Genomic DNA, 25,993 nt, shown 5'->3' with positions numbered 1-25,993 from the left:
AAATCAGAACAGGCCAATAATAAAGCTAGTGGAATTTCTTTTATTTTTAAATTTTTAAATATTTTTCCATGTTTCCATGATTCATTTTCTTTCCCTTCCCTCTTCCCAGAGCCCACAAGCAAATCCACTGGGTTGTACAAATGTTATCACTTGATACCTATTTCCATATTATTCATTTTTGCTATAGAGCAATCTTTTAAAGCCTAAACCCCAAATCGCATGCCCATATATATGTGATAAGTGATATAATGTTTTTCTTTTGCCTTTCTATTCCCCTAGTTCTTTCTCTCAATGTGGATAGTGTTAAAAGGGTTTTCTTAATCTCCCTTTTTCTCTTTAAGAGGCAAGGGAGCAAAAAGATATCTGAGTAAGAGCCCCACCTGCTGTGTAGGCTGTTAGTTGGTGACAGTTAGGAGGGTGTGGCTGAATTGGTAGGTGAGTTGCTGGAAGAGGGCTTTTGTCTCTGGTTTCTGTGATAATTAGATTAAGTCTACACTGCCCATCTTTAGATTTAATCACCAAAGGTGAGAACACCTCTAATTCTGGGAAGTCCATAACCCAGTGTGCTAGAGGGCCGAATCAGAATCAAGGGACCTGCCCCCTAGGCAGTCTATGAGAATTGTCTATTGTGACTGGACATGCAAATTAGGAGATAGGTACAGAAAGTGACACATAAGTGACTCCTTTAAAAGGAGAAGGTCCTCAGTCAGCTGAGGTCTTAGGTGGAAGAGAGCATCTGGTGAGGACCTCTTCTGGTTCATGGAGGAGTGCTGGAATGCTGAGACTCTGGTGGGACCTCTGACTGCTTCCCTTTGAATTATCACATGGGTAAGTTAGGCTGACTCTCTTCCCTTGGTGTTTCTGGAGGTTCTACCCTCAGGGAGGCCTCTCTTGCCTCTCTAATTGTAAAAGGCCTTGTGGCTAGAAGCCTTGTTTAATTAACCTCTGTGCCCCAACTGCTGGGGCCTCTAAATTCTTACCTGGTCTGGAACTCTGCCCGGGCCAGAGTTTCTCTCTCTCAATTTCCCTACCTTCAACCTTCCTAATTGTAAATAAATCACCATAAAAGTCAATTTTGACTTGAGATTATTATTATTTTTTTAACCCTTAACTTCGGTGTATTGTCTCATAGGTGGAAGAGTGGCAAGGGTGGGCAATGGGGGTCAAGTAACTTGCCCAAGGTCACACAGCTGGGAAGTGCCTGAGGCCGGGTTTGAACCTAGGACCTCCCATCTCTAGGCCTGACTCTCAATCCACTGAGCTACCCAGCTGCCCCTTGAGATTATTCTTAATTGAGGATTGATAATAGTTCAATCCTCTGGCGACCACCTTTTAATATATTGAACCCATAAAACCCCTTCTTCACCCTTATATTTCCCTGGGGAAAGAAGTGTGTGGCTCACTCTCTCTGGGACAGTGAGGAGACTAAGAAATAGATTTAAGGCCTTAACAGCCTTATTGATTATTGAACAGCTTAGATGAGTAGTTAGATAGTGGATAAATTCTTAGATAGAGTAAGAGAGTAGGCCTGGCTTGACCTGGCAGAAGACACTGCCCTCGAAGGCAGATATTTAGGGTTTTTTAGAAATTTTAGTTAGGATTGGGATCTTAGGTATAGGTATATGAATTCTTTCACTTTCCTCCTTTCTATTTCCTACCCGAACTTTCCTCAAAATAAACTAAGTGTTTTGTGTTTTACCAAACTGCTCTCCTGACTTTTGTTCAAACTCCTACCAAAAATTTAATCCTTCACAGCCTGGTTGAGGTGGATATAAAAGCATTCTTTTACATAAGTCCTTCAGGAATATCTTGGCTTGTTGTATTGCTACTAGTAGCAAAGTCCATTACATTGGATTGTCCCAAAATGTTTTACTTTCTGTGTACGATGTTCTGGTTCTGCTCACTGTAGTCTTCAGTAGTTGTCTTCAACTAGTGGCCTGCCTCTTGGAGGTAACTTGAGACTTGGACTGCCTCTTGGGTGAATGAGTAGCTGGCCTTCCTTTCCTGGTGTCTGCAGAAAGATTAGTTTTGGAGAGGCCTTTTCTTCTGTGTAAATGGAATTAGCTTGAGCTCATTCATAGTCAAAAATTTGCCCATCCTAGGCATAGAAATGATGTAATCCTCACCTTCCCTAGTGGTGAGTGGTAGTTACCCACATGTGACAATGAGTAACAAATCTAGAACAAGGCAGTCCAAATCAGTGTAGAAACTGCCATTTGTCCATTTGAATTAGAGGTGGACCCACAGGAAGTGACGAAGGACACTATCTCTTCCTGTGGAGGCAGTTCCAGTTTGAACTTGATGCTGAAGGATCTTCTGAGACCACAGAACGCTTACACTCTGTATTGTCACGTGGGTAAGTTAGGCTGACTTCCTTGGCCTAGCTGGGCCGCTTCCAAACTCTGCCTATCTGGTTGCTGGGCCTTGTGGCTTACAGCTTCATTTATTTAGCTTTTTAACCTTCTCTCTGTCTAGGCCTTTAGCCTGGACTAACCTCTCCCTTTTCTCTTTATTCTTATACTTTTACCTTCCTGATTGTAAATAAACTTGCCTCAACCCGATGATCACTTGGGTCTGATTTAATTACAGAATCAACCTGAATTGATTCCTGGCGGCCACACTTTAAAAATATATCTATAATACCTAATTTTCCCTCTTACACTTCTTGGAGGAGGCCATGTGGGTGGAACTCTGGGTCCTCCAGCTGTAAGAGGGAGATTTTTCCTCAAAATAAACTAAGATAGCATTTTTCATCCTAAGTCCTTCAGAATTGCCTTGTATTGAACAGAGTAACTAAGTCTTTCACATTTGATAATTTTTACAATATTGTCATTACTGAATAGTTCAGGTTCAGCTCACTTCGCTTTGCATCAATTCTTCCTAGATTTTTCTGAAACCATCTCCTTTATCATTTCTTACAGCTCAATAGTGTTACATTACACAAATCACATGCCACAACTTGTTCAGTCATTCCCCAATTGATGAGCATCTCCTCAATTTCTAATTCTTTGCTACCACAGGAAGAGGTGCTATATTTTTATACATTTAGGTCTTTTTCACTTTTCTTTGATCTCTAGTAGTATAGACCTAATTTGACCCAGTTGTATATAAAACTATGTATTAAAACCAAAAGGACAGTCATTGGACATAGTTCCAAATTGTTCTCCAGAATGAACCTTTTCAAAACTCCCAACAGTCCATTAGTGTCCCTATTTTTTCACTTCCCAGCCAGCATTTGACATTTTCCTTTTGTCATGTTAGCTGATCTGATAGCTGTGAAGTGACATCTCATAGTTCTCTGAATTTACATTTTTTTATATCAATAATACTACCTCTATTTCCAAGAATCCTTAAATCTCTTAATCCAAATAAAATTTAATAGTTTTTCACCTCTTCCTCTGCCTTCCCTTTTCTCACTCTACTTTTTATCTGTACCATGACCTTTCAATTCTTCCCCAGGCCAACTTCCCTGCACTAGCCATTCCTTTTTCTCTCCCCGCCTCCCACCTCCTTTATGAACCAATTCTACTACACTGTTCTCTTGAATCATTAGTTTCCTTATCTTAGAACTAATTATGTCCAGCCAAGCCTGTCTTGTACTAGATATAGTGATTCTTAGTCAAGAAGTGTTAAATAAATATACCTGATTAATTTTAAAATCTAGGATTTATTCCCATGAGAACATTTATACCACCTACTTGACAATTAGAGACAAATGCCTCTAATAGTTGGATAGGTAATCCAGATAGTTATCAATAAGCCAAACTGTTGCTTTCAGGTATTGAGCTTTATTAGTTATTTGTATTGATGTTACTAATAGTTGTTACTAAATTGGACAGGTTCTTGAGTTTGACCGTTGATAAAAAATGGCTGCTCAAGCAGTTGAAGAAAAACTCCTTCTCAGATCAGTTATTTAAAACCCTAAATAACTATTAAAATTGGTATAAAAGAGAAAGTAAAAGGAAGAATTGATATTGATAAGAAAATATTTCCTATACTAATAAATCCCAAACCCAAGCTTTCTCATGAGGGAATGCTTCATGATCACCAAGGGTGTTCCTATCTTATTCTACTCTAAATTCCTCAAGTAACAATCTTTCTTTCCTAAATCTAAAAATATAAACTTTGTTTATAAGAGAGGAATAAGTCAGATTTTCTTTCCTGCTACTCAGATGAAAAAGTGGCTTGTCAGAATTCTCACAGATTTCTCCACTCAAAACAGCTCACTCTTTTCTGCCTTCTACTGGGCGAAGCACAGGTACTGCTAGGATGATTTTAAGAGATAAATTCACTAGAAATTCTCCCAATTTACAGAGCAGGCTCTTCAGACAACCTTCGTTGAATCAGTAGTGAGTTGTTGGTTCAACTGTCTTTCCCAAAGCTCCTTGAGAAAATTATCTTCCCATCACTCCTCTTTGAGATTCTATTCTGACTAAAAAGAAATCCAACTCACTTAACTCTCTCTTAGCAATCTATCAATAAATTTTGTTAATTGACCCTACTTCCTACTTAGCTCTTAGTTAACTAATGAATATTCTACTACAAAAACCCAGTTGGTTGGGCTTCTCAGGGAAAATCTATTAGGGCCAGAAGAGAGCTGCCCAAAACATGCTCTCAGGACTATGGTCAGCCTCTTCAGTTTGCAGCTAAACTACCAAGGATTTCCAGGCCCTGTAAATAGCCTCCATTTGTCTGCTAACTCAGTCAGTTGAGTTTAGGTCATCCTAATCACTTTCAGGTGATTCAGCCTGGGCTTTCTGCATATCAGGACCATGCCTTCTTCTTTCCTTCTGTCTGACAAAGAGTGTCATCTGTATTCTTCACCCTTCAATCAGCTGATGGCTTTGTGCGTGTCCTGGAGCCAACGCAGGACACCTGCCAGACCAGTGCCATCCCGGGCACTGATTTCTGCTATAGTGATGCATTGCTTGGCACAAGCAATGATATCTGGGAGTCTGATTAGGGACTTCATCTCCTCCAAGGTCATGTAACAGGGCATATCACTGTATTCAAAAAAAACAAAAACAAAACTCACTTGATAGTCATACTGGTTGCTGATGACAACCCCACCCCACACTTTCTCAAATAACAGCCTGCAACCTTCTCTCTTTACTCAAATATCCTTACATCTTATTGAAGAGGATCAGGACAGATGCACTGGCTAATTGTTCTGCAGAAAGGAGGCCAAGGAGCTGAACACAGGATAAGGAAAGCTGGGTGGGGTCAGAGGCATCAATCATGAACTAGGGAAGAAAGAGAACCTGTTAAGTCTCAAGAATACCCAAATACTAGGGACCATGGGACCTCTACCAATCCTGGAAAACCAGAGGTGCACTCAGAACAATTCATGGCAGAAAGCTACAGTGGAAAGAAAAGGTCAAGGGTCCCAAGAGCTTCTTTGCTTTATAGACATCTGGGTTTACATCACAGATGGTACTTCTTCAAGCTGGTTTCACTCTAGGATGTGAACATCAAACATAAATATGCATAAATGGCTGAACAAAGCAGTAATAAAGGGTCTTTTTTTCCAATCACAATAGAGTGATTTTTTAAAGCCTAAACTCCAAATCACATACTCATATATGCATAAATGATGTCATATATTTTGCTTTTGCATTTCTACTCCCATAGTTCTTTCTCTCAATGTAGTTAGCATTCTTAGTGATAAAGGTTTGATGATGCTCTCAATCAGTTTTTTTTTTTTTTAACTCTTACCTCCCATCTTAGAATGAATACTGTAAATTGGGTCTAAAGCAGAAGAATGGTAAGGGCTAGGCAATGGAGGCTAAGTGACTTGTCTATGGTCACAGGGCTAAATAGTGTCTGAAGTCATATTTGAACTCAGGACCTCCCATCTCCAGGGCTTGTTCTCTTGCACTGAGCCATCTAGCTGCCACCATGATAAAATATTTTTTAAAAAATCAACAAGTTTACAGACTCCATGTCAACAGTCAATATTCTATTCTGATAACAGTAAATAAGCCTTTTTCTTTTTAAAAGGAAAACATTAGGACCTATGATTTCATTTGCGTGAGGTCAATCTTAGGTACATAAACTCATTTTACTATAAAGATGAGCAACTCACCTATAACTTATAGTCTTACAGTTGCTTAGGGTATTGAGAATTATTGTCTGGGGATTCCTGGGGAACATTTCAAGGAGTCCTTAAGATTAAAAAATACTAAGACAGGGGCAGCTGGGTAGCTCAGTGGAGTGAGAGTCAGGCCTAGAGACAGGAGGTCCTAGGTACAAACCCGGCCTCAGCCACTTCCCAGCTGTGTGACCCTGGGCAAGTCACTTGACCCCCATTGCCCACCCTTACCAATCTTCCACCTATGAGACAATACACCGAAGTACAAGGGTTTAAAAAAAAAAAACACTAAGACATTCTAATTTCTAATATGGTAAATATAACTTGAATAAACAAAGTTCGTGTGTGTGTGTGTGTGTGTGTGTGTGTGTGTGTGTGTGTGTACATGTGCTCAATGATTTTTTTAAAAACATTTATCTTCTGCCTTAGAACCAATACTATATATTGGTTCTAAGGCAGAAGAGTGGTAAGGGCTAGGCAGTTGGGATTAAGTGACTGGCTCAGGGTCACATAGCTAGGAAGTGTCTGAGACCAGATTTGAACAAGGATTTCTTGTCTCTAGGCCTGTCTCTCAATCCACTGAGCTACCCAGCTGCCCCTCCTCAATAATTTTTAAGAGTATAAAAGGATCCTAAGTCCAAAAACTTTGAGAAGTGCTGTGTTAGAGATATGTCTTGTATCTAAACCTTTCTGTGTCCAAGAACTATCCTTTCTCTATGATATGCAGCCTCTCACTTCCTTGACATATTTATATACAGATTTATATACAGATTTGTGTATATACATGTGTAAGTGTATATATTGTAGGGGATAAAATTAATATGGTTTGACTAAATATAAGAGAATGTGGTCACCGATATTATAGCTCAAGTCAAAATGACTTTTTTAGCAGCTTTTATTTACAAAATAGAGGGAAAGAATAAAGTAGAGAAATGTGAAAGAGGGCAGAGTAAAAAGCAGTCTAGCTTATCACCCTAAGTATTTCTCTGGTGCCTGGCTCAACTTAGGCTGGGCTAATTAGCCCTCCACCGGAGGACCCTCAGCCAGAGGGCCGTTAAGCCGGAAGATCATATATGGCTTCCTCTGGAAACTAATCTCTCCAGAAGCTAGGAAAGTAGTCAGCTTTTTACTCACCCATGTTGTAATCCAAAGGGGAAAATCCAAAATTCTTACCAAAATGCTAGAGTTCCAGGTCCATGCTGAAGAAGGTCCTCCACAAGCTTCCAGAGCTTTGAAAAAGCTCAAAGACCTTGTAATGGGAAGTTTCAGCCACTTATTTTTTTTTAATTTAAACTCTTAACTTCTGTGTATTGGCTCCTTGGTGGAAGAGTGGTAAGAGTGGGCAATGGGGGTCAAGTGACTTGCCCAGAGTCACACAGCTGGGAAGTGTCTGAGGCCGGATTTGAACCTAGGACCTCCCGTCTCTAGGCCTGACTCTCAATCCACTGATCTACCCAGCTGCCCTCTCGGCCACTTTTAAAGACCCTTCTTTACAGCACTTCCTGTTCCTTCTTCCACTTTAGGGAACCAACTGTAGTCTTTAAATTTGCTTAGGAGTGTCCAGGAGGCAGTCAGTTGCTTTTGGAGGTGCAAACCCCTTTAGTAAGTAGTTTGTGGACTTCCCCAAATTTTGGGTTAAGTATGGGTATATTCCTTTTGTTGATTAAATTTAAAGATAGTGGAGGGGAGAGTTAATCCCTTCTTCACAATACACAAATAGACTAAGCCCTAAATCCTTTTGGGACACTAAAAATCATTTTTTCCAGAAATAGGAAAATTTAACATAGATAACATAGACTATATCCTAAACCAGAGTCACCAAAGAATCCAAATTCAATTCCACAGTTTCAGGACTGAGAAAGAAACCAGAATGAGGAATATATCTCTAAAGGAAGTCTAACAGACTGTGACCCACCAGGACAGAATGGCAATCTCCATAATAACTGGACCAGATGGGGCCCATGCATCCCCCTAGTTCCCGGATAGTCATCTTTTTCTGGGCCACGATGTCAGTGAGATCAGTGCCTACCTGTGAAAGAAAAAAAAATGCAATGCAAATGCAGGGAGGGAAGAAAATGTTTTTCTTTCTTTCCAACCCTAACTTTCTTAGAATTGATACTAAGTATTAATTCCAAGTCAGAAGAGCAGTAAGAGCTAGGCAATTGGGGTTAAGTGACTTGCCCAGGGTCACAAAGCTAGGAAGTATCTGAGGCCACATTTCAACCCAGGGCCTCTCAACTCCAGGTCTGGTGTTTTACCCATTCTACTACCTGTTACCCCAGCAAATGATTTTCAGTTGTTTGACTTCATGTGACACTAAAATACAAACTAAACAGATATGGTTCCCATCCTCTGAGGGCTTACCTAGCCTTTGCTGGCTCATCATCCTTATCAATGCTCCCTAATTGTAGGTGTCCTTATGTCTCTGTTCTACTTTTCTTTTTATACCTTCTCATAGTGATCTCATTAGTTTCCACAGGATTAACCGTCATCTTCCTGAAGATAGAGGCAGCTAGGTAGTATAGTGGATAGAGTGCTGGACTTAGAACCAGAAAGACCCCAGTTCAAATCTGACCTTAGACTTCTTGACCAAATGGGACAATTTTTGTAAAGTGCCTGGCAAAATGGTACATGCAATATAAATTTTAGCTATAATCACATCTCCAAGGTCTAGTTCTATTCACTTCCCTAAGCTTTAGTCCCAGCTCACAAACTGCCTATTTGACATTTTAAACTTTATGTTGGAGAGACACCTCAAACTCAGCATGTCCAAATCAGAACTAATTCTTTCCCAGCAAACTCACCCTTCCTGCATACTTCTTTATTAGAAATATGGTGCCATTACACTTTCAGCCTTTCAGGTTTATAAACTTGTCCCTTAATTCTCCGATTGGTGATCTCCAATAACAACATCTATCAAAGTACTTTACACATGTTAACTCAATGATCCTCACAACTTTCGGAGGTGTCAATCATTCCCATTTTAGGGATGAGGAAAAAGAGGTGGGTGCAGTCTGAGTCTGAAGTCACTTTTGAACTCAAAGCCTCTCTTCCTGGCTCCAGGTCCAGGGTTCTTGGCCCATCTAATACGGCCCTATTCCTAGCAGGCTGACCACCTACCGTCGGCTGGGTGGGAGGCGGGTCACCAAGGTCACTTTTCCCCTCCCGGGAGCTCATCTGTTAGGGTCGGATTAAGAAAGAATAGGAGGGGGCAGTGCAGGGAAGGGGGGAAACGGCGACGCCCCCAACCCTCTGCTGCTCCCCCGAGCCCCGCTCCTGGGCCGGGGGTGGGGGGAACGCTTCTTTTTTCCCTCCCTCCCTCCGTCCCTGATGCTCAGAAAGGATATTCTGCAGCCGTTTTACCAGCAGAGTCTTCCCAACTCCCGTGGCGCCCAAAAGGAGACACATCGTGGTAATCGCCGCTTTAAGGTCGCAGTAGGGACCAAGTACCCAGCACCTACACTCCCGCCTCGCTCCGCCCCGCCACTCTAATTGGACTGGGGTCTATCTCTTCCGACTGCTGATTGATTCCCACTACCGATCATCGCCGTAGGACAACCAATCAGCAGGCTTCTCGTTTTGCTTCGGTGGAATGTCTCCTCTTTTCCCTTGATCCCCGGAAGCTCCTATTCCCGAGATTCCAGCGCCTTCTCCCAGGTCCAGTCCCAGTTGGTCTGTCTGTCGGTCGCTCTCTCCGTGACGTGCGCGCTCCGGTGGAAACAGCCCAAGGCGGAAGCGGAAGCCGGAGGGCGCGCCTGCTCAGAGTTAGGAGAGCGTCTGTGGCTGCGGGGTTGGGTCTGAGGTCACCATGGGGAGAGGTAGCGGCACCTTCGAGCGTCTCCTAGGTAACGTGCCCCCAGAAGGACAGCTTCCCCCACCCCACTCGCCTCCGGCGTGTCCCTGGGGCAGCCCGGGCCTGCCTCGTACGGTCTAGGGGGCCTTGCCGCCCTGGTTCGCCTTCCAGGCGGTTCCTCGATCCCGGGGCGCTGAGTCAATCGGGCCCCTGGGGGAAGGTGGGGAAACGAAAGGAAGGGGTCAGGCGCGGCGGGTGTGGGTGGGTGGGCGGGTCTCTTCGCCGACTACAAAGCCATTCTCCTTCGTCCCGCCCCCACCCCATCCCCCATCTACTGCCTGCCTCTACCCTCCGCATTTCTTCCCACTTTTTTATAGGCTGGTCTCTTAGATCTGGGAGGGGACGCTGCCGTCAGTGTCCCCTTGTCCTTTTGGGGATTGGCATGGAAGGCATCAATATCTCCCATTTTCTTTCCTCCCTCTTGCCGGGACTTTATATTCTTTAGTCTCTTCCCTAATTTACCTTCACTGCAATTGGGTACAGTTTGTTATATTCCCTTGAGGTTTAGTTTCACATAGGGAGCTTTAAAGCATCAATTATTCTTAGTAGTCTTGTGAAAATTAATTGCCAGGAATTTAGGGATATGTAAGCATGAGTGGGCACCCAAAGAAGGAAATACTAGTATTGATGCTCTAGAGACTTCATTCTGTTAGGCCGCTTAACACATGGGTCCCACAGGAAAAAAAAGTCCTTTTACTTAAGGAACTAGCAGCTGACAGGTTCGGTCAGGAGTCAGAAGACCTCTTTTACGAGGGTCGGTGACCAAGTCAGATTTGAAAAATATTGTTTTCACAGGAAAGTGTAGTTTGCTCCAGAGGTCTATGTTTTGAGGAAATTCTCTGTTCTGGTCCCCTCCTCAAGCGGTGGAACCAGTTTTCTTCCTGGGATCTGCCAGGGCTCTAGTGCAGCCATCTTCAGAAAACAAAATAACCTTTTTAGTCAGAGCCCTTCCTAACCTTTGTATAACAGATTGGGATTGCAGGTCTAGGAAACCTTCTGACCCTTCACCTAAATGGAAGAGAGGTATTTCCTCTCTTTTAATAATAGCAGTTCAACTAATCTCATTTGCTTTATAACTTAGGAGCACACAATTGTAAGTTTTCAGGAGGCAAGAATTATTGGGGGGGGTGTGTATCTTATTTGTATGTGTTTTCTTAGAGAATGGCACAAGTGTGATACTATAAGAAAACATTGGATTTGAAGAATTAGAGGACCTGGGTTAAAATCTCATTTCTGATACTACCTTGTGCGACCTTGGACAAGTTATTAACCTTTCTGAGCTTCAGTTTCCTCATTTGTAAAAAACGAAGGGGTTAAACTATGTAATCTCTGAGTTCAAAGAAACCTAGCTCAAAAATTTTGTTCCTATGATTATGTTCCTAGCAAACATTGGGGTTCCCTGCTTAGAGGGTTTTTTTGCTAGAGATAAGTGCTTCTAACCAACAGCCACATGATAGTTTCTTCTTTTGTATACTATTTTAGGGGGGGATTATAAATCTTTCTTAGTACTTAAGTAAATAAGCTAAATTGTATCAAGAAAACATTGGAGAAGCTAATAAATTATATCAGCCATTTAAAGTGATTCTGCTTTTAGCTAGATGATCAGCATTTTCCATCTTTCAAAACCTACCTTACATGTTAACTAACTATTCAGTAAATGAAAAAGGTTTATTATATCAGTTTATGTGTCCCCAGGGAAGGTGATACTATCAAAAGCAGCAAGGCATTATTGTTTCTCCTTGAACCAATATTTTAAATGAAATAGAAAGATTAGGTTATGAATCATAAAATGTGAGATTAATGTCTACCCCAATCACAAGGACTATTTTAGATTAGACAACTAGGAATTTGTAATATCAGTTCTTATGTCTTAAATCTGTGTATGTTTTAATTGAGTAAGTTAGACATCTGAATAAGTGGAAGTTCAAAGAGTTATTTTCCTTGATAAAATTATCCTCCTTGAACAAATTTTTTCCTTTCTCTTTGGACATTTTCTTCTCTGTGAAACAGAGGTAATACTTTCTCCGTTTTTTAGGATTTGGATCTATATTGAAGATGTTAAAATTTATTAAAAGTCAGAAGGCATTTTCTGATCTTGTGACTTGGCACTTGCTTGAATCCCAGTAAATTAAAGTGAATTCATTTAATGGGTACATTTCTTCCTTGCAGACAAAGCTACCAGTCAACTCCTACTAGAGACAGATTGGGAGTCTATCCTTCAGATCTGTGACATGATCCGTCAGGGAGATACTCAGTAAGTGATCAATGTTTATTTTTATTGTAGATGTTTCTTCTCTAAATTTCATCACTTTTGGGGTACTTCTCAGAATGGTGTCTACCAGCCTGGACTGGCACACAGGTTGCCTTTCCTAGTCCAAGACTCCGTAGTGTTCTGACTAAATTGGACCTGACTTGTAGTCTAGGACTGTGTGTCTAGATTTTTGCCTATGAAGCTTTGCCTAATATGAGATGTTTATTCTTCATCTGAAAAATCAGGGGCTTGGTCATAAAACAAAATTTTGTTTATATGAAATTAAAGAGCTTTGCGTATACTCAAAAAAAATTGCTGCTAGAATAAAATAAGAAACCAGTGAGAGTAATATATGTATTAAACATCACTGATAAACCTGATATCTAAGTACTAATCAGTTGACACAAATATATAAGACAAAAAGCTATTCCTCATTTGATATGTAGTCAAAGTATATAAAAATGAGCAAAACAACATTTTATTAAGTGCTTACTATGTGCCAAGAACTATGGTAAGGGTTGAGATACAAACATTTTTTAAAATAAAAGACAAAATCCCTGCCCACAAGGTACTAATAAAGGATGACAATTGTTGTTTTAAGGAAGTGGAAAGTTGAAAGGGGGCAGATGATGGGATAATCTGGGGGGTTAGCATGGACTGTGAAGCTAAAGCATGCTCTGGTGTAAAGGGCCAACCTATAGAGAAAATGCCCTAATTTTCAATGACAACTTTCCCTGGAACTGAACCATGTATTTTAAATGACCTAGTCCAGGTCTTAGGTCTGATATAGGGGTGCTAGTCCAGGTAGGGCAGTGAGATGGTTTAGGTAGCTGGCTGGACAGGATATGAAACTAAAACTCTAATAGTTTTCAAAAGAGTTGCAAACTCTTAACAGTAATGAAAATGTATTCTAAATTGTTATAGAAAAGTACAAATTTAAAACACCTCTGAGGTTTTATCTTATACCTGATAAACTGACAGAGATGGAAAGGGAAATAGCCCATGTTTGGAGGAAAACAATTTGGAATTTATCCAAGAATATCTTTGACCCGGGAATTCCATTTTTAGAAATATACCACAAAAGGTGTAACATGCACCAAAATACTCATAGCAGCACTTTTTTTTGTAGAAGCACAGAACCAGATACAAGGCGAGTGACCATCCATTGGACAATAGTGGAGTATATTATATTATGGTTTATGAATATAATGAAATATTATTTTGCATGTAAGATAACAAACATTAGGTACTTGCTATGTACCAGCTACTGTTCTAGGTGCCAGGGATACAAGGCAAAAGTGAAACAGCCCTTGCCGACCGCAATGTGTACATATAGAAGTATGTACAGAATTGTAGAAGATAGTTTAAGGAAGGAATGGCACTATCAGTTGGGGAATTGGGAAAGGCATCATGTAGAAGATAGCATTGGAGCTGAATCTTGAAAGAAATAAAAGATTTCTGCAAAGTGAATCTGAGGAGAGTGCATTCCAGCCATGGCAGATGGCCAGTGCATCATCACAAGGATGAGAGGAGGAGGGTCATGTGGAGAACAGAGCTAGTTTGGCTAGACTGGTTAATGAAGCTGGCAAGGTAGGTTGGGCTAGCTTGTTAAAGGCTTTAAAAACCAATCAGAAGTTAATATTTTATACTAAAGGTGATAGGGAGCCACTAGAGTTTGTTGAGAAGGGTAGTTAGTGACAGAATAAGACCTACAATTATGCAAGATCACCTTGGCAGCTCTGTGGAGGATGTTTTGGAATAGGGAAGAGACTTGAGACTGATGAGGGGACTTTTGCAAATAGTTCAGGTAAGAGCCTGAATATAGGTGGTGGGTATGTTAGTAATGAGAAAGACACAATTTCAAGAGGTGTTATAGATACAGAAATGGCAAGATTTGATCCCTGATTGTATATGTAGAGTGAGGGAGAATGGGGAATTGAGATTTCAAACATGAGAGCTTGGAAGGAGGTGGTTGCTACCCTCAAAAGAAATAAGGAAGCTCTGAAGAGGAAGGGGTTTTGTTTGAAAATACTGGGTTTGGGGGGCAGCTGGGTAGCTCAGTGGATTGAGAGCCAGGCCTAGAGACAGGAGGTCCTAGGTTCAAAACCGGCCTCAGACACTTCCCAGCTGTGTGACCCTGGGCAAGTCACTTGACCCCCATTGCCTACCCTTACCAATCTTACACCTATAAGTCAATACACAGAAGTTAAGGGTTTAAAAAAATTTTTTTTTTTAATTAAAAAAAAAAAGAAAATACTGGGTTTGAGATGCCTGTGGACATCCCATTCAAGATGTTCAAAAAGCAGTTAAAGATGCATAGATTTGGGAGTCCTGTTCATTGAGATAATAATTAAACACTTGGGAGCTGATGAAGTCACCAAGTAAGAGTATAGAGAAAGAAGAGATGTCTTAGTGCAGAACTTTTAGTGATGAGGACAGAAACTGGTCAAGGAGTAATTAAAGAGCAGTGAAGGCAGCTGTAGGTGGCTGCTTCTAGGAGAAAGATAAGGAACTCAGAGCAAAATGGGGAGACTTATGAACTGGAGCATAGTGAAATAAACAGAAGCAGAATGGCATGCACAGCTACAATGGTACAGTGACTCTCATCAGCTCACTTTTCCACAGTGACTCTTTCCAAACCTCTTCGTTCCTTTTCAAACTTCTCATGGTTCCCTTTCCCTCATTCTCTCAACTGAGAACTTTGTCTCTAATTTACAGTAAAAATATTGAGACTATTCACTGTGAACTTCAACTTCCTCATCACCCCATCTTCCTCATCATTCAAATGCCTTTTGCCACTGTCTTCCTTCATTCCTGACTCACATGATGAATTGCTTTCCTTTCCAAAGCTAATCAGTACCTCTACCCATTGAAATGATCCAATTCCATCTTATCTCCTCCAAAAGATTGCCCCCTCTTGTCATCTCTACTCTTACTTATTTTCAATCTCTCTTTCTCTCACTGGGTCATTTTCTACTGTCTACAAACATGTCCAGGCCTATCCCCATTATCAGCCTATATCTCTTCTGCTACTTTGTCTTCTTTCCCTCTCATCTTAACCCATTGCAATCCAGCTTCTGATTTATTCCTATGAAAACACTCTCTCTAAAGTTCTAATGATCTCTTAGTTACCAAATTCAATGGCTATTTCTCAATCCTCATTCTCTTTGACCCTTTTGCTGCCTTTGACAAATTGATCACTTTCTCCTACTCTAATACTCTCTTTTCTGCTGGTTCTCTTACCTGTCTGACCACTTTGTTTTCTTTTCAGTATCCACCAAATCACACCTTCTAACCCTAGATGTCCCTCAGGGTTTTGTCTTGGGTCCACTTCTCTTTTCCCTGTATACTATTTCACTTGATGGTCTCATCAGCTCCTATGGATTTAATTGCCATCTCTATGCTGATAATTCTCAAATCTACCTATCCTGCCCTAAATATTCTGCTCACCTCCAATCTCACATCTCTAGCTGCCTTTTAGACATCTTGAATTGAATATATGGTGGTCACCAAACTGAGCTGATTATCTTTTCCCCTAAACTCTTACCTCCCCTGCTACTTTCTGTACTACTTTAGAGTACATCATCCTCCTAGTTCCTCAGGCTTGAAACCTAGAAGTTATCTTAGACTTTCACAGTTTCTCACCCCCTCTTCTTGTCCCCCTCCCCCACCCATAGCCAAACTATTGCTGAGATGAGTCAATTTCCTTCTCTCCTCTGATACTGTCACCATTCCAGTGCAGGCTTTCACCATCTCCCACCTGAACTATTGCAACAGCTAGCTCATGGATTTGCCTACCTCAAGTCTCTCCTTACTCCAGTCCATCTTCCATTCAGCTTCCAGCATGGTTTTCTTAAAGCACAGATCTGACTCTTTAAATTCCAGTGTCTCCCTTTCACCTTCAGGCTCAAATATAAAATACTCTGTCTGGCTTTCAAAACTGTTCATAGCCTAGCCCCCTCCGTGTTCTCAGTCTTCTTACATCTTTCTTCCAGCCATGTACTCTTTGTGACACTGGCCTCCTAGTTCCATGGACAAAGTACTAGTTCTTGGCTCTAAGCATTTTCTATGAATGTCCCCTTTGGCTCCCTCAACTACTGACATACCTGGCTTCCTTTAAGTCCCAACTAAAATTCAAGGCAGCTAGTTGTTGCAGTAGATAAGAGTGTTGGGCATGGAGTCAGGAAAACCTGAGTTCAAAGTCTGGCCTCAGATACCTACTAGCTTATGTGACCCTAGGCAACTTAACCCTATTTGCCACAGTTTCTTCATCTATAAAATGAGCTGGAGAATAAAAGGGCAAACCAATCAATATCTTTGCCAAGAAAACCCTAAATGGTGTCATGAAGTTGGACACAACTAAAATGACTGAACAGTAATAACAACTACTACAATAGGACCCTTCTATACCTTCCAAGACTTACCATGGATAGCTGAAAACAGAGATAAAAATTAACACCTGTTGACCTCATACAATTATGTGCTCTCTCTACCTGCTCTTGCTTCTCAGCTCTATAGCTTCCTTCTCCATCCCCCAACCCCCCCCAAAAACCTTTAAAAAGTGAAAGTGAAAGCAGAAGAGTCTAGGACAGGGGTTGGCAACCTTTTTGGCCATGAGAGCCATAAATGCCACATTTTTTAAAATGTAATTTCGTGAGAGCCGTACAGTGCTCACAGTGTGAGTTCCTGTAACAGAGCCTGAAAAAAAATTGGCTTTATGGCTCCTGCAGAAAGAGCCATATCTGACCCTCAAAAGAGCCAGATATGGCTCAAGAGCCATACGTTGCTGACCCCTGGTCTAGGAGAAGGGGCAGACAGACTCCTGCTACTGGTGGACTGCCTGAGACCTTGAATAAGTTCTGCCTTTGACATATGTTGACTGAACAACAAAATCTCACCTTCTACAGTCATTCTCCATCCCTCTTAGTTATAGTGCCTTCTTTCTGTTAATTATTTCCTATTTATCCTGTTTATAGTTTACCTTGTTTGTATTTGTTTACTTGTTATAATAACCAGTTTTGGTCCCAGAAAACAGATAATGAACCCTGCACAGAAGACTGTAGGGATAGAATATTACGTAACGTACATGTTCAGAGACATATTATAGGTTTTTTTGCTGTGTTTTAAGGGAAGTTTCCAGTTCTGGAGCTTGGCAAGTTGTTGTCAGATATATCCAGATATGACTTATAAAAACAAAGACATCGATATTGCTTATTTTAAAATAATCTCATGATTTGCTGTGCTGTTACAATTAAGATACTGAGACAATTACAACTGATTCTTCTGATTTTTATCAACATGTTGAAAATTATGGAGTTGCTGAATTCTTTGCCTCTTTAAAGATTAGATAGATAAATGTGTTTAGACTTGTGTTGCAGATTTCTTTACTTGCTAAGGATGTGTTTTTCTCATTTCTGTCTTACATAATGTCCTTTCCTTTCAGAGCAAAATATGCTGTAAGTTCCATCAAGAAAAAAGTCAATGATAAGAATCCACATGTGGCCCTTTATGCCCTAGAGGTAATTAGAAATCATTATATCTCAATGAAGTCTGATCCATCCTTTTACCATATTCTACAAGGTTTTTCTCTCTCTTTTGGAAGGCACAGAGATGAGGAAAGCCTTAAATCTGCTTCATTGTCTCTGGGAGGCACCCAGCAGAAAGCAGAGTTTTCTCTTGAGCACTGAGATGAGCCTAAAAGAATTCCTGAGCTCAGATTCTTAGCAATACCCCTTACTTTATGAGCTACAGGAGGGAGAAATTATTTTCTTGCCTTGTTTTCTCTGACTGTAATTGGTAAATAACAGACCTGTTTCTAATAATAAATACTTATTAGTTGATTCATGTGTGCTTTCTTGTTAGTACTATAAGAAATCAGTGGGAACTCTTGCAGACATAGTATGGCTGCCTAATCGAAAAGAATGAAATTACTATTTTGGCTTCTCACAGATTTAAGGAGAGAGGACTGGTGGGAGTTTGCCTTCCAAGCCACTGAACCTATAGGGGAGAAATTTTGTAGCTTTTTTCTTAATGGTTCCTATCTTTGGGTTTTCTTCCTCTTGATAGGTTATGGAATCTGTTGTCAAGAACTGTGGTCAGACAGTTCATGATGAGGTTGCCAACAAGCAAACCATGGAAGAGCTGAAAGAGCTGCTCAAGGTAAGAGCTTCCGTGAAAAAGAAAAATCTCTGTAAAAATGAATGCCCTGTTTACAATATCGGAAGGTTGTTCCCTTTTCTGAAAGTCTTTGTGGCCAAATTTCTAGCAGGCTAACCTGATAGCTATTCTTGTAGACAAGGACTCTACTCCTGATGATAATTACTGTCTGGGGTGGAGGATAGAGGGTGTTCCATACTTGCATATACATAGTGACATAGCTAATCTGACTATTTGCAATAGGTTTCACTTTTTGTGAATGAATCTTAGCCTCTAACTCAGAGATGAGTGCCAGGAGTGTTTCAAGCATGCTAATATAAACTGGTGGCTGCTGAACTACTTCAGTTCAGTTAACATTTAGTGAGTACTTATTGTGTAGGTTTTTGTCAAGGTTAGTGAGGAAGAAGAACATTGCAGCCTGGTCACATCTGTATAGAACCACAGAGATGGGAGATGGCATGTACAGGAAACAGCTGGCAGGACAGTTTAACTAGAATAGTCATAAAATAAGATGAGAAAAGTAGAGTTGTTAACCTGGTCTTTAACATACTTTTAAACAGTATTTTGATAATTGCATTTCAGTCTATATAATTGGTTTCTTTTATAACCCTATATATTTCGTGCATTTAAAAAATTCTAGGAAGAGGCCTATGACAAAAAAGGTCAAGGACCCCTGTCGTAGAAGCAATGGAAAGACACTAAGGACTTTTAAATTAAGAGAATGACATAGTTGTATCTGTGTTTTAGGACTGTCAGCTTGACAGCTGGGTAGAGAGACTTGAAATAGGGAGAATAGTTAGGAGCCTGTTGTCCAGAACTGAGCCCTTGCAACTTACATTTAAAATTACAGTTTTAGAATGATACTGCTTTGGGCGTTTTTGCTATTTTTGGGTTCTGATTTGTCTCAGGGAACTGAAGGAAACCCTGACTTGACCCTTCCAGCTAATCATCTGAGTATTCCATTTGCCTCATGAGTTATCACTAAGCTGAAGTGTTATCTAGTAAATTTGTATATGGAGGGTTTTCTTACTGAGATAAGAGTTTGAGGGATTGAAGCCCAGGTTGAGGTTTCTTGTGGTCCCTCCCTGAAGCCATTCCCTCTGCTTCTTCATCTTTCCAGAACTTAGAGCTAAAGGTATCTTCTCAATAGAGATAGAGACTGAAAATCTGGCTGTTCTGTGACCTGGTTGAAATTGGAGCTCTCAGCACTTGGCACTTGCTCTGTTTTCTGGGGAAGTTTCCAGAACAGCTGGTCATGTGGTATGCAGTGATGATGCCAAGATCAGCTGATGATGGCAAAACCTCTGTGCAAGACTGGCTGTGTCTGGAGGAAAGTAGAAGGAAGCACAACTGAGCTAAGCTACTGCAGCTTCCTAAGCACCCCAGTTTTTGAAAGGCTGTTGATCCTCTCTCCTTGCAGCTGGCAGCTCAACATTGGAGGTTCAGTGTTTCACTAATGTAAAACTTGATTTGATCCAACCATTCTGGCTGGCAATTTGGAACTATGCTCAAAGGGCTATAAAAGAATGCCTGCCCTTTGATCCAGCCATAGCATTGTTGGGTTTGTACCCCAAAGAGATCATAGATAAACAGACTTGTACAAAAATATTTATAGCTGCACTTTTTGTAGTGGCAAAAAACTGGAAAAGGAGGGTATGTCCTTCAATTGGGGAATGGCTGAACAAACTGTGGTATGTGCTGGGGATGGAATACTATTGTGCTAAAAGGAATAATAAACTGGAGGAGTTCCAGGTGAACTGGAAAGGCCTCCAGGAATTGATGCAGAGTGAAAGGAGCAGAGCCAGAAGAACATTGTACACAGAGACTGATATACTGTGGTAAAATCGAATGTAATGGACTTCTGTACCAGCAGCAATGCAGTGACACAAGATAGCTCTGAGGGATTTATGGTAAAGAACGCTACCCACATTCAGAGGAAGGACTGCAGGAGAGGAAACATATAAGAAAAACAACTGCTTGAACGCATGGGTTGGGGTGGACATGATTGGGATTGTGGACTAGAAACAACCACACCAATGCAACTAACAACAATATGGAAATGGGCCCTGAACAAGGACACATGTTACAACCAGTGGAAATGTGCGTCAGCCATGGGTGAGGGGAGAGCAGGGGGTGAAGGGGAAAGTAGGGGTATGAAGCATGTAATCAGGTTAAAAATGAATATTAATAAATATATAAAAAAAACTTGATTTGAGCTGAAGAACTGGGTATTAGAAGTCTGAAGTGGTGAAAGACTATTGAAGCCGATGAGTTGAGGGAAATCTTAATGGTTGGTCAGGGTCCCATAGGAAATTTTATAATTAACTGTAATGGCATTGAAGAATTGTGATTTGAGATTTGTCCTACTGTTTGAGTAAGATTTGGGTATTTAACTTTTTCTTATAGATTCATAAGCCAGGCCCTCAGGGAAAATCTTCTTCCCCCTTTCCTGATTTGTGAGTTGTATTTCTTTAGAGTGGTAGATTTCCTATTGATTAAAGAGATGCAAATTAAAACAATTCTGAGGTAATATAATAAATAAAAAATAATAAATGTTGGAGGGAATGTGGCAGAATTGGGACACAAACACATTGCTGGTGAAGTTGTTTACTAACCCAACCATTCTGGAGAGCAATTTGAAATTATGCCCAAAGAGCTATAAAAGAATACTCTTTGATCCAGTAATACCACTATTAGGTCTATATTCCAAAGAAATTTTTTTAAACATTTGGAAAGGACCTGTTTGTACAAAAATATTTATAGCTGTTCTCCTTGTGGTGGCAAAGAACTGGAAACTAAAGGGATGTCCCTTGATTGAGGAATGGCTGGATGTGGTATATGAAGATGATAGAATACTATTGTGCTATAAGGATTGATTTCAGAAAGAGCTGGAAAGACCTACATGAACTGATACTGAGTAAAATAAGTAGAGTGGTGGATTTCTCATCTGCTTCCTTACCCCTAAAGCTTCTTCCCCTGGTTATGCTACATTTCCAGCTGTCTTCACTGATATTAGCCTCCTCTTTTCTCTGCAGAGACAAGTTGAAGTAAATGTCCGTAACAAAATCCTCTACCTGATCCAGGCGTGGGCTCATGCATTCCGAAATGAGCCCAAGTATAAGGTAGTGCAGGACACCTACCAGATCATGAAAGTGGAAGGTAAATTATAGGAGGAGATGTGGGAAGAGTTTAATTAGAGGTTTTAAATTTGAGAGGATTCAGCGAGGTTGGAGGGCACATTCTAGATTAAGACCACTAGGAGGAGAAGGAAATTTGGGAATTAACATGATGTATTTGTGAGGAGGGGTGCATAGTGAAAGAAAAGACGGATCTATATTAATGAGTAGTAAGAAATCAGGTAGGGTGGACCATTTTAAGTCTGAGTCACTGTCAATTTTGATATGACAGTTGTATTAGGAAAAATAGTCTGGTAGAATTTGCAGGCTGAATTGGAGGGATTAGAAGAAGGAAAAACAATTTATTATAAGAGGAAGGAAGGAAATAAACATTTTATATAGTATCTACAATATGCCACACATGCTAAGCACTTTTCCAAATATTATCTTATTTGATCCTCAAGTCAGCTCTTTGAATTAGGCCCTATTGTTTTCTCCATTTAACGTTAGAGAAATTGAGACAAACGGAAATTAAGTGACTTGTCCAGGATCACATAGCTAGTAAATACAGTTATCCCTTCCACATCTTGCCTCTCCCCATTGTGATACATTGCCAGGTTACCATAAGAAATTAAATGGGAATATTTTTTTTTTAACCCTTAACTTTTGTGTATTGGCTCCTTGGTGGAAGAGTGGTAAGGGTGGGCAAATGGGGGCCAAGTGACTTGCCCAGGGTCACACAGCTGGGAAGTGTCTGAGGCCGGCTTTGAACCTAGGACCTCCTGTCTCTAGGCCTTGACTCTCAATCCACTGAGCTATCCAGCTGCCCTAAATGGGAATATTTTGGAAGCTGTAGGTGACACAGAAAAAGTTTAGAAACTCAGAAATGCATACTTAAACCAAAAATTTACAATAAACACTCGATAAAAGAAAAAGAAAACATTCATACTTCTCTGATATGAAGTGTAAGATTTAAATTAATATCTGATAACTCCAAGTATTGTATTTCATAAAGTTTATTAATAATAATTTGAAGTAGAAAGAAAATAAACTAAAAGAAATAGAAGATCAAACCTAATTAATATTACGTAAGTTCTCCTGCCTACCCAAAAAGCCCGCTTCCACAGCTCTGATCAGGGGAAAAGAGAGAGAGGAGCAGGGTCATACATAACCAAAACATAAGGACATAATATGAGAACGAAAGTGGGATGCTGGGATACAGAGTTCTAGGGAACAGATCCTAATTACACAGAAGGGAGGGCCAAAAAATGTACTCAGATTTTCCAGATTTCAGGGGTATCATGCCCCTAAACCTCTCTGATGTAGAAGGGATAATTGTATTTGAAGCTGGACCTGAACTCAGGTCTTCCTGACTCTAGGCCTAGTTCTATTTACTGCACCACTCAAAAATAGGTAATTTCAAAAACCTAATTAGTGCCCATAGAAAACTCTTTGGATATCTGTGTCATCTAGAATGTGATAGCAGGTAATCCTAAACTATTTAAATTAGGTTTATTTATTAAATTTATTATGTTTTTATATTGTACTATCATATATGATTTACCATAAACTAAATTTATTATAAACATGTATTGTGTTTATATTGTATATAAATATTTATTATAAAAATTATAAATAAAATTATTAAATTAGGTTTAAATTAGCTTTTCTTTTATATGCTAAGAACAAGAAGAAAACAAGGGACCACCAGCACCCTTTTATTGGGATCATGCCAGAGACCAAGAATGGGAAATGACTTGCAATGGGTCACATGTAATACAGTCAGATTGCAAACCTAGGACTTCTAATTCCAGCCTTTGCTTCATAGTGTACACAATGTATATTCTCATTTCTATAGGTCATGTCTTCCCAGAATTCAAGGAGAGTGATGCCATGTTTGCTGCAGAAAGGGTAAGTTCTCAGATCCAGAATTTGGGCTTTATTGAGAAGTTAAGAGAGTATTCACTTTTGAAATCTGGAATTTTTTATGTTGTTTTTTTTTTTTTAAACAATATTGTGTGTATCTGTTTGGTATTTCCTTCAAAGATTTGAATTTCTAATCATGCAGAAATTGCTGTGGCCAATTCATAACCAGAACATTTGTTGTTATTCAGGCATGTACATCTCTTGTTTTCTTGGCAAAGATACTGGAGTGGTTAGCCGTTTCCTTCTCCATCTCATTGTACAGATGAGGAAACTGAGGCAAATAGGATTTAATGACTTGCTCAGGGTCAAGGAGGTAGAAGTATCTGAGGCCAGATTTGAATTCATGTCTTCCTAACTCTAAGCCTGACTGTGCCACAAAGCTGTCCAAAGCTAGAATATGAGCTGTTTTAATCTCTTTACAGTGATGTAGTAAAGAATTATGATAGGAAACCATACAGAGTTTATGACTCTTTTGAAATTGTGACCACTGGTGGTGTGGTTAGGCTCTAAATGTAAATTTACTCAGAGCTCCAAGATGTCCTGAATTTCCAATCCTTGCGCAAAAAAAGGTATCTTGACTTGGGATCCTCTTTTTTTTTCCTTCTCTCAAAACTCAACCCTTAGATCTTAGTGATTCTGCTTCTCTTCTTATATGCTGATTTTAGTTAAAAGAAATAAATAGTCCCTTTGCTTTATTTAATTACCATTTCTTCCTATACCCTGAAGTTTCCATTCATTCTTTCCTTGCTTTATTGGGAGTTGAGAATCTTTTTTACCCAGTGCTGCTATTTTAGCACTCAAAGCTGAATTTGTCAGATTAGGAAGAGTGCCATTTAAGTTTGTCACCCATGGAATATCCAGCTCTATCTTCTTTCCCAGGCTCCTGATTGGGTTGATGCTGAAGAATGTCACAGATGCAGAGTGCAGTTTGGAGTGATGACACGTAAAGTAAGTATGGTCTAATCCAGTGATTCCCAAAGTGGGCACTACTGCCCCCTGGTGGGTGCTGCAGCAATCCAGGGGAGAGTGATGGCCACAGGTGCGTTTATCTTTCCTATTAATTGATATTAAAATTTAAAAAAAATTAATCTCCAGTGGGCTAAGTAATATTTTTTTTTCTGGAAAGGGGGTGGTAGGCCAAAAAAGTTTGGGAACTACTGGTCTAATCTGAGGGAGATGGTCAATTTGTGTTTTTAAGATGGCAAGTGAAACAAATTTCTGATGCCCTCCTCACTTCTTATTTGTAGCATCACTGCCGGGCATGTGGACAGATCTTTTGTGGGAAATGTTCCTCTAAATGTTCCACCATTCCCAAGTTTGGCATTGAGAAGGAAGTACGTGTGTGTGAACCCTGCTATGAACTGCTGAACAAGTGAGTCCCTCTTGTTTTATGTGCCATCTTTTCATAGATATCTTCTTTCAGTAAGCTGTAATGGCTTTGTTTTTGAAAGTCAGTACTTGCCTATAACTTGGGTTTCCTACATAACAAAATCATAAAATATTAGTGCTGGAAGACACTTTATAGCTTACTTAGTTTTAATCCAACCATTTCATTTTATAGGTGAGGAAACTGAGAACAGAGATTATCACTTGCCTGAGAAAGGTGTTTTCCTTTGGGCTCTTAAGAACACCACATAACTCAGGAAGGGTTTGACTGTATTTACTGTAGTTGAGAAGGCCAAGTCTCTTCTTGGAGCAGAATTCCAATCCTAAAGTCACTTATCAACCTGCTCCTTCCTCCTTAGCTCTGTCTCTGTCTCTCCCCCCTCCTTCCCCTTCTCTCCATTCCTACCCCCCTCCCTCTCCCTTCCCTTGTGGGGCAGCTCAGTGGATTGAGAATCAGGCCTAGTGATAGGAGATCCTGGATTCAAATATGGCCTCAGACACTTCCTAGCTGTGTGACCCTGGGCAAGTCATCGTGATTGCCATTGCCTAGCCCTTACCACTCTTTTGCCTTGGAACCAATACAGAGTATTGATTCTAAGACAAAAGGTAAAGGACCCTTACCTTCCATCTTAGGACTGATACTAAGTATTGGTTCCAGAAACCAGAGCCTCCCGTTTTTACACCTGTTTCTCTATCCCCTCAGCCACCTAGTTGCCCCTTGCCTTTATCTCTCTTGACATGTCTGGCTGGATGTAAGTTAGACATGCTTGTGTAAGATTATGTGTGTAAGATTGCACTTATACAACATACACAGTGAGATTCTGTCCTTTTTCAGAAAGAATCCTTGGGGTACAAATCAGAAGTCTTAGATTCAAGGCAGTGTGGTATAATAGAGAGAGCCCTAGACTGGAAGTTAAGAGACTTGGGTTTTCATCCCAATACTGTGGTGATGCTGATGAATTGAAGGAAATCTTAGTGGCTGGGCAAGGTCCCATAGGGAGTATAATGATTGACTCTAATGATTCTGAGTGCTATTAATATGACCTGGGTGGTATAAGGGCGGGGGGAGAGATTTTTTTGGGGGGGTTCAATATATTAAAAGATGGTCGCCAGAGGATTGAACTATTTATTATCAATCCTCAATTAAGAATAATCTAGTCAAAATTGACTTTTATGGAAGTTTATTTACAATTAGGAAGAGAGAGAGAAAAATA

At 40.3% G+C, this 25,993-nt stretch overlaps 2 protein-coding genes across 6 annotated transcripts in view; one reads left to right on the top strand and one right to left on the bottom strand.

Moving 5' to 3' along the window:
- Positions 1–3,772: 3,772 nt before the first annotated feature.
- ARL16 (ADP ribosylation factor like GTPase 16) lies at positions 3,773–9,668 on the bottom strand. Of its 3 annotated transcripts, XM_044673199.1 has the most exons (5): positions 9,439–9,539; positions 9,212–9,270; positions 8,007–8,120; positions 5,128–5,243; positions 3,773–5,003 (listed from the first exon to the last, which is right to left on the bottom strand). In XM_044673199.1, exons 1-5 carry the CDS (start codon positions 9,497–9,499, stop codon positions 4,832–4,834), a joined length of 522 nt encoding a protein of 173 aa, XP_044529134.1. In that variant the 5' UTR covers positions 9,500–9,539; the 3' UTR covers positions 3,773–4,831. The 3 variants fall into 3 exon arrangements, with proteins under 3 accessions (XP_044529134.1, XP_044529137.1, XP_044529135.1); XM_044673202.1 differs by lacking the exons at positions 9,212–9,270; positions 9,439–9,539 and adding an exon at positions 9,630–9,668; XM_044673200.1 differs by lacking the exon at positions 9,212–9,270 and having other exon boundaries at positions 9,455–9,505.
- A 204-nt stretch (positions 9,669–9,872) lies between these two features.
- Positions 9,873–25,993, top strand: part of HGS (hepatocyte growth factor-regulated tyrosine kinase substrate) — a 29,210-nt gene continuing 13,089 nt past the window's right edge. For all 3 annotated transcript variants that reach the window (XM_044672882.1, XM_044672881.1, XM_044672879.1), the window contains exons 1-8: positions 9,873–9,936; positions 12,114–12,198; positions 17,639–17,714; positions 18,262–18,354; positions 21,387–21,510; positions 23,326–23,378; positions 24,273–24,341; positions 24,641–24,765. In XM_044672882.1, coding sequence (XP_044528817.1) covers positions 9,900–9,936; positions 12,114–12,198; positions 17,639–17,714; positions 18,262–18,354; positions 21,387–21,510; positions 23,326–23,378; positions 24,273–24,341; positions 24,641–24,765 — 662 coding nt within the window. In that variant the 5' untranslated portion in view covers positions 9,873–9,899. The remainder of the gene's footprint in view (positions 9,937–12,113; positions 12,199–17,638; positions 17,715–18,261; positions 18,355–21,386; positions 21,511–23,325; positions 23,379–24,272; positions 24,342–24,640; positions 24,766–25,993) is intronic.

The sequence above is a fragment of the Gracilinanus agilis genome, chromosome 4, assembly GCF_016433145.1.
Source record: "Gracilinanus agilis isolate LMUSP501 chromosome 4, AgileGrace, whole genome shotgun sequence".
In the NCBI taxonomy this organism is placed as follows: domain Eukaryota; kingdom Metazoa; phylum Chordata; class Mammalia; order Didelphimorphia; family Didelphidae; genus Gracilinanus; species Gracilinanus agilis.
The sequence above is the reverse complement of the archived record's forward strand: the minus strand, read 5'-3'. Positions and strand labels throughout refer to the sequence as shown.

Coding starts and splice junctions, on each gene's coding strand:
- ARL16 (XM_044673199.1), bottom strand. CDS start 9,499: ATGTGTCTCCTTTTGGGCGCCACGGGAGTTGGGAAGACTCTGCTGGTA. Junction 8,121..9,211: donor CGCCTCCCACCCAGCCGACG/GTAGGTGGTCAG, acceptor TTTCTTTCACAG/GTAGGCACTGATCTCACTGA. Junction 5,004..5,127: donor CTGATCCTCTTCAATAAGAT/GTAAGGATATTT, acceptor TTTTGAATACAG/TGATATGCCCTGTTACATGA.